The sequence below is a fragment of the Emydura macquarii genome, unplaced genomic scaffold, assembly GCF_026122565.2.
Source record: "Emydura macquarii macquarii isolate MOO-44397 ecotype Brisbane River unplaced genomic scaffold, CSIRO-AGI_Emac_v2 contig_306, whole genome shotgun sequence".
Lineage (NCBI taxonomy): Eukaryota > Metazoa > Chordata > Testudines > Chelidae > Emydura > Emydura macquarii.
The window spans coordinates 3,615,900-3,623,700 of NW_027130443.1; the positions used below are offsets into that span (position 1 = coordinate 3,615,900).

The following is a 7,801-nucleotide window of genomic DNA, read 5'->3' on the forward strand; positions in this document are numbered from 1 at the left end:
TCAAATTTGGCCCGGCTGCTCCCCTGTCATGATGGAGGGGGGGCTGGGCCAAACCTGAGCGGTGCTGTGACCCCCTGGTCACCTACAGCCCAGAGATAGGTTAATTAGGGACTGCACCCAGCCCAATTTCTTCCTCCCACTGAGCATCCACCCCAGCCGCCATCCAGCCTGAGGACTGGCCAAGCTCTTAATTCCCAGGAGATATCCATGCCCAGCCTGTGGCTTCTCCCCCGATCCCTGTGGAAGGCATTCAGCAGCCAGCCCTGGCCCCTGCTCATGTTGTCTCTGGGTAGCTGCTGCCTCCCTTTGCTTAGAACAAGAGCAGCTCAGCAGAGCTGTCCGGGAGGAGGCAGAACTGAATGGGGCCCAGTGGGAGGTAAAATCAGGATTATAATCCACACCCAGCTTTCACAGGGACGCTTGGGGCTGTTTCCCTTTCGCAGGGGTTGTTTTTTGCCATTTTTTTTTTCCACCCATTTTTTTATGTTGAATTTTTTGTGTGTGGAAACCATGATAGAAAATTCCCATTTAATCAAAAAGGGTGGGTTGCTGGTAAAGGCCACGATTCCATAACCATGTCCAGAGCCTTTTTGCTAAAAACATTGAATGGAAAGCTCCGTGAAGGGTTTAAGTACTTGGAAAATGTATTCAATTTTGAATAAAGACTGTTTGTCAGCAAGAAAACTCTGCCCTTGAAAAACGTCCACAGAGAACATCTCTTAGTGTATTTTAAAAGCCCTAGTTTGGGGCCTAGTCCTGTTGCCATGGGAACCATTGTCATCACTCCCATTAACCTCTGGGTGTGATTGGGCCCCAGCTGCATGGGATTGTGCAGCTCCTGACACATAGTGTGGGTAGGGCACGTTATAAACCACTGGGCTTTCCTCAGTGGGGGGGCTCAGCCATAACAGCAGTATTTGCCTCCCCTCCTTTTCATAGGTCCCTCCACTGTACCCCGCTGCCTGGGGTCAGGCTGAAAAGTCACCTCTGCAAGCTCAGCATGCAGCTTAAGGAAACAAAGATGCCAAGATCCTTTGACTGTGAAACTCTCTCAGGAAACCGGAGTCAGAGACTGACCCCAAGGATTTAACCTGCAGCTCAGATTAGCCTCAATCCCCCTCCGGCTGCAAGCGCCAACGTCGGATCAGTAGCCTGATCCCACACCCAACAACCCTTAGCAGCTGCAGCTGTCTCGGGCGCTGAGGAAGGCAGCCACACCTTCCCCTCTTCTGGGGCCGCTCGCTCCTTTGGGAAGCCCAGAGCTTGGGGATTTTGGGAGGTACAAATTATGGCCACTTGCTCGTCACATTAATATCTTGTGCGGCACTCAGAGACCAAGGCAGGCGAGAAGCCAGCAGGGGGGAGGGGGAAGCAGGTAGAGAAAGCTGCTCCTTACTGGCTGGGAGCAGAAACTTGCTCATTCCTGGGCACCCTGAGGGAGTACAACATTTCAGCTGGGAGGAGGAGTAACAGCAGGTGGGCGGGGGTGAGGGGTGGGCTCAGCCCACCAACTCATTCCATACAGAGCACCCCACAGCATCGGGGCAGCTGGCCTGGACCACGTGGCATGGAGAAGAATGGCTCAGCATCCCATCCCTAGAGTGCCATGAACAGCCGCTTTCGAAAGGAAACCCCACTCCAAGAACTTCTGTCCTATGTTTAATAGTTGCTCTGAATTCATTTTACAGCTTGCAGCAATGTACAGACATTTACAGGCACACTGTACAGGAGGGGTCCATCATATATTAGTACTTCTGCTATATACATATCGTACAGCCTTGCAATGAGACCTTTCCCTGGACAATGCTTCCCGAGGGCTCTCTCCACAGTGCCGTGTGGGACTGGGCTTTCCGCTTTACTGGAACCGGGAGCGGGCATGGGAACTTTAATTCACTCCGTTGTATTTTAAATGCACCTGTCCACGGCTTCTGCAATAGTTCGTAGGCTTTAACCGTGTGACAAAGGCCACGCCAAGGAAGACCCAGGGCACGCCAAGGAATCTCAGGCACAGGTTGCTTTTCTTTACTCAAAGCATTTCCCAGGTGTTCTAAGCAAGTTAGGTACTTGCTGTCATGGTGCAGTTTTGGTGTAATTGCCCCACTGAGCCAAGGGGTGGCAGCTGGAGATGTGGATTTCTTGCAGGATGGAGATTCTTGGAAGTGTGGTGAAAACGCACTGCCGACCTGAGTGGGGCAGCATAGCACCGGATTACGCTGGTGAGTGGCTCTTGGGGGGTTTGTTCCTGGAAGCAGATGTGTTTGCAGTTGAAGGAGGTTCCTTGTTGCCCTGGCCCATCTTGCTCTTCCGACAGGGCTCAGGCTTCAGTGGCAGCCACAACTCCCAGCCACCATGTCATCGTATTGTTTGAGGACAACATTCTCATCATCATCGAAGTAGAGGAGATTGATGGAGAAGAGCTTGTCTGGGACGCAGCAGGGGGTGCTGACGCCCTGGCTCAGTTTGAGGGCATTGATGATGGACTGCACTGTGGCGTGATTTGTAGGTCTCATGTTCTCACCCAGGGGGAAGGGGCAGGACCCTTTACAGTGATATGCATTGTAGCTTCTCGGGGAGATGATCCATCCTGACCACCCGATTTCCTCAAAGTCTACGGAGAGGAGGTGTCTCTGGCATGGCAGGAACTGATCCACTGAGCGGGCGTTCCGTGCTCCGTTCACTTCTGCTGTCGCTGGTTCAGGCGGGAGGTCTGGCGTCTGAGGGCTTAAATCTAGGGGAGAGTAATAAGGTCAGAATAATGTCCTTATTGATCAGACAAACCTGAAGTGAGACTGAAAGCAAGATAGCGAGTGTGTACCCCCTTCCTGAAGCTTCAATGCAGGCTTTGCCCTCCCACTACCAACCTCGCCAACTCTGAATCATTGAACTTTTTGAGCCTGATTCTTCTCTCACTCTCAGGGGTTTAAATCAGGAGTGACACCCCTGACGTCCATGGAGTGACAGTGGAATAGACTTGTAGAGAAGAGACTCGGGTCCAAAGGGTTTGCTTCCAGAATGGAGCTGACATAGCATGAGAGAAAGGCAGATACATAGCTAGGAGTCTGCACCCATGTTCAGGCCGAGTTCTCTAATGAGTTTGTTCTGCTGCACCTTCCCTTCACTGTGGAAAGGAACCGCAAACCCTTCATGCTTCACTGTTTGCCACAGAGCTCTGGGACGCTGGGAGCACAGGATTTGCTTTACCAGGTCAGAGCACTGGTCCACCCAGTCCAGTATCCTGGCTCTAACTGTGGGCAATATCTACAGGCAGCCACCCCTGTAATACACCCAGCTAATTCCACAGTGCTGTGTGAGGAGGAGGGGCTGTTTGGAGACCAGCTGATACCCTGAGCCACTTAATTAGCCCATCTCTGCATAATTACAAGTGTTGTTATCCTACAGCAGGAAACTGCACTGTTTGATCACTGCCACAAGCTGGAGGAATAAGAATTTCTTTTCATTTGTTCTAAATTTGCAGCCACTAATTTAACTGTGATTCTCCCCCCGCTCCTGTTCCTCTATCACAGGACAGCATACAAACAAGGGACTTTAATAATTATACTTTGTAGATACCGAACCACTTTCGCCTGCGGCTCTCACGGTGCTTTTCAGTGGCAGGCTGGGAGTAATTGTCATGCCCACTTCACAGAAGGGGAAGCTGCACAGGACAGAGAATTACAATCCAGTTCTGCTCTGAGAAGTGACTTTATCCAAATGGCTCGGGGGATGAGGGTAGGGAGTCTGCCTCTGACTCCACGTTGAATCTCCTCAGATTACACATCAAATGATCTCGGCCTGGATCAGAGCCGCACTGGGTTCTCTCTAGCTCATGCATCTGCCCCGGTGATGAGCAAAAACTAGCACAGCTGGAACTTAGCTGGTGAAGCATGAGGCCAGGTAGGGTGCAGCGCCCTCTCCTGCAGCACAGGTTAGAGGCGTGCAAAGCAGTGACCCTTAGTCAAGTCAGCAGGGCCCAGAGCTCAAGGGTATTTAGGCACCTAGCTCCACTGGATGAAAGTTAGATGCTTGAATACCTTTGCGGATCTGAGCCCAAGCAGCCCTGACTCTGAATGGTGCAGCACCTTTGCAGAGAAGAGCTGCACTTCATTCCCTCATCAGCACAACATCTCAGTGCCCTTCCCCGCGGCGCGTGGGCGGGTTCGCCTGACCTGGGAGGCTGCTGACGGGCAGAACAGCTCCTCGTCTCCCGTCATCAGTGAACAGAACCAGCATAGGCTTCTTGCTTTCGTGGTGATCTCTTCCTGACGCAAATCGCACCATGCTGGGGTCCACCAGGGCACCCCCCAAGCCACGGACAGTCACCAGCAGGCCTTGGTTACTGCTGTCCTCGTCCGTCCAGTCACGGACCTGCAAAACCAAACAATGGTCAGCACGGCACCAGCACTTGTCAAGGGACAAGACCCAGCACCCAGGAAGGGATGTGAGGTAGGGGCAGGTGATACTGGGGTTACCCAGGCTTCTTCCAAACTGCTGAGGACATGGCAGTCCTCAAATTGTATCAGACCAATCCAATCTCCACCAGCCTCTCCAGTGGAAGGGGCAACCAACAAATGCCATCGCCAGCCCTGTCTGGTGATGGCTAACAGAGAACAGCCGTGGGAGGGAGGCTTATCAACCCCATGATCCCTGTCCTGAGGTTGAATCCTGCATGCAGCAAGGGGGTGCAGGCAGCACATGTATCCCCGCCCTCGCCTGTGCTGAGGCCTGCAGTCAGGAGAGGAGATGAACTGAGCTTCCCTGAGAACAACTCCACTTTGGTCTGATCTCCAGCTGGAGCTCCCCATAGAAGCACCCCACAGAACACCGGTCCTGCGGCATGGCTCACCCTGGGCTATTTCTGGGCCGCTCTCCATGGGCCCAGAGCTGGGATCATCCCATCCCTCTGTAAGAAAGAGCCACACGTGTGGTGGCCCCAGCAGCTCTAGTCAGGGCTCAGGGCCCCATTGTGCAAGGTGCTGCACACACACACACACACACATGTCCTTGCCGCAAAGAACTCACAGACTAAGGCCTTGGCCCTGCCACTGGCCACATGCAGGAAACCCTGGCTTTCAGTGGGCCTCTGCCTGGACACAGGGGTGAGCTGCACCTGGCAGTGGCAGGCCCGGGACCCAAGCAATCGACCATGGAAAGTTAGTCCGCTGTGCCTCTCACCACAGTACGTAAGCATGTTAGCCACTCAGCAAAGCAGGGGTCTGCCTGACCCCCTCTGGCATGCCGGATAGTGGTCTCCTCCCCGTCCCTCCCACTTGGTTTTCACTGAGCAGTCACGGGCCTCTCATTGTGCTTATCACAGTGTAATGCTCTGGACTGAGCATCTGCTTTGGAAATATGGCCTGTGAAAAGCTCTGTGGGGCAGGAACTGTCTCTTCTTGTGTGTTTGTGTAGCCCCTAGCACAATGGGGCCCTGATCCCAACTGTGGCCTTTAGCAGCTATTGTAACACAAACAAATAACAGGTAACTGTTTACATTAAGGTTCCACTTCTAAAGAGTTTACATAACTTAGGCTTTCTACATGCTTAATACATGTTTTAATAAATGGTTAATCTGGTTAGAGAGTCCAGCAAGCCAAATGGTTGCTTATAGCAAACTAACACCTACTGCTGTGCTTGAAAGCATCCACATCACATGCAATTTGCATCTGCAACAGATTTACACATACATCATACATGATACATTGACTCTTTATTTCAAATGGAACATTAATATAAAATGTGACCATAGTGATGATAGCCATGTGAAATAAAGAGATGTCAGCCCTAACTGCAGTCCTTGCAGCCCATCTTTAGCCCCTGCCCATCAGCTGTGGCTCAACTCTGCTCTGTAAGCAAAGAGACACATTGCCTGTCAGATCCTTACAGAGGACGACCAATATAAGACTGCCACATTTCCTTGATGTCTTTTCTCTCCCAATTCGTGCCTACATTACTAGTTAATATTTCTGGAAAATATCTTCTTCTTTCATAATAAACGTGGATCTGTACAACTGTTTTGTGACAGTTAGGACATTTTTCACCAGGGTTCATATTAAAAATATACACACTGTATATTCTCTGACTTCTCTGTCCCTTTCTCAGGCTGTGACGCTTTCAGCCAAGGCCTTGCTGACATCTGGTGTCTGTACTCACAACTGTGTTACTCAAGGCCAAATCTGCGCTGATGCTTTCATTGTGCTAGAGCAGCCGTATCAATCCTGTGCAGAAGCAGTTCCGTAAATTAGTTGTAAACCCGGCTGGCCTGGCTAGCACAACCGTGGTGGAAATCCCTGCAGGTCACTTCTACCAATTCAAGAACACAGGCTGCCGGGCTGTGATTTAAAAAGGTCCCCCTAGCTCAACTGCAGTGGAGGATCTGGGCCAACAGACTCAGCCAACGGACGGGGATCCCAGATCACTTTTTCAAATGTTTGCACAGAAAAGCCTTTGACAAACATTCCCTCCCCCTCCTCAGCAGCTGCCCCTCTAGGCTGAAGCAGCTGGAGGCCGAGGTTTAAAAGTGCGGGGGACACTGCAGTTTGCTGACAGGAGGGACGGGGAGGTTTTGTACACATCTGAACTTAGACTGAAGACACTTACAGCTTGTGTGATGCCAAACACCTCCCAGCCAGAGCCCTGCAAAGCGATCAGTCTGGCTGCCAGAAGCTTCTTCCCTTCACTGGAATCCAGTTTGTTTTTGTCCAGGACTTGATAGACACTCACCTGGGGGTAGGGAGTACAAGGCAGTTAGCACCAGGCGCCACTGGAAGAGAAAAATCTCATTGAACTTATATATTTGAAAGGAGAAGAGATGGGGGGAAAGGCAAATTAGCCTAGTTCCAAACCTCTGGGGTCTAAGGCCCAGTCTACACATAAAAATTGCACCAATTTTTTAGAAAGTGATTTAGTTAAATTGGTGCAACTTATTGTGTGGACACTGACACTGATTTAAGTGGTTTATTTTGATTTAGCTTAAGTCAGTAAGGATCCAACTTTGGTGAGGTCAGCACAGAAATCAGGGGCCAAACCCTATTCTCAGTCAATGTACAGGAATCACTCCAGATTTAAAGTAGTGTCCTGGAGAGCAGAGTATGGCCCAGGCACTTTCAAAGCAGAGACACGGGCATTTCTCATCTCTCCTTACCTGGCAGAAGTGATGCCTCTTGTAGAAAGGTCCCTCGGCCACCTTACTCCGCAGTCTGAAGAGATGCAGTTCTGCTGTCAGGATCCTCTCATTCTTAGCCACACTCGATAGGACGAACAGGAAATGCATCTGATCGCTGTGAACTGCACCAAAGGATCAGATTAGAAAGCTTGGTGACCCCAGTTTCAGTCAAACGAGAAAGGAACATCACCTGGCACATTCTAAACACGCTACTCTGATGCTGCACGTGAGATGGGATCCTGCTTACTCAGGGCCTCCCCTCAACTTCTAGGGCCAAAGAAGCACCAAGGGCCTTGGAAAACTACACCCAAACTCTAGCAGACCTGACCAGCAGAGCAACTGAGGCTGCCCAGAGTTCTTACTTTTATCCAAGAAACTGCGGACGGTGTTTCCCTCCAGGATGTCAGGGTCTTTGGTGATGCCATCAGCCCCTGCTACCGTGTTGTATAGGTCCACCATGTACTGGGGAGGCTGCTTGATATGGTGGGGAGAACGCGGAGGGTCTTCCATGCCAAATACTTCCAAAAGCCTCTTCAGCGCCTCCGTTCTCGTGTCTTCTGAATCCTCTGGAAGGCCATTGGGGGGTCTGGGACTGCAGTTTTGCAGTCTGGCAAGGAGCAGCAGCAGCAGGATTCTCAGCAT

The 7,801-nt window shown here is 51.2% G+C and overlaps 1 protein-coding gene across 1 annotated transcript; it reads right to left on the reverse strand.

Moving 5' to 3' along the window:
* Positions 1 to 1,657: 1,657 nt before the first annotated feature.
* LOC137162303 (bone morphogenetic protein 2-like) lies at positions 1,658 to 7,801 on the reverse strand. The gene is made up of 5 exons (XM_067561990.1): positions 7,522 to 7,801; positions 7,139 to 7,281; positions 6,595 to 6,717; positions 4,167 to 4,365; positions 1,658 to 2,728 (listed from the first exon to the last, which is right to left on the reverse strand). The coding sequence occupies exons 1-5, from the start codon at positions 7,799 to 7,801 to the stop codon at positions 2,322 to 2,324; spliced, it is 1,152 nt and encodes a 383-aa protein (XP_067418091.1). The 3' UTR covers positions 1,658 to 2,321.

Bases quoted from the DNA above. Each gene is read 5' to 3' on its own strand.
- LOC137162303 (XM_067561990.1), bottom strand. From the start codon at position 7,801: ATGCTGAGAATCCTGCTGCTGCTGCTCCTTGCCAGACTGCAAAACTGC. The intron at 7,282-7,521 runs GTAAGAACTCTG...CCTTTGGTGCAG, and splicing joins CCGCAGTTTCTTGGATAAAA to TTCACAGCGATCAGATGCAT. The intron at 4,366-6,594 runs GTAAGTGTCTTC...TTGGTTTTGCAG, and splicing joins TGTTTGGCATCACACAAGCT to GTCCGTGACTGGACGGACGA.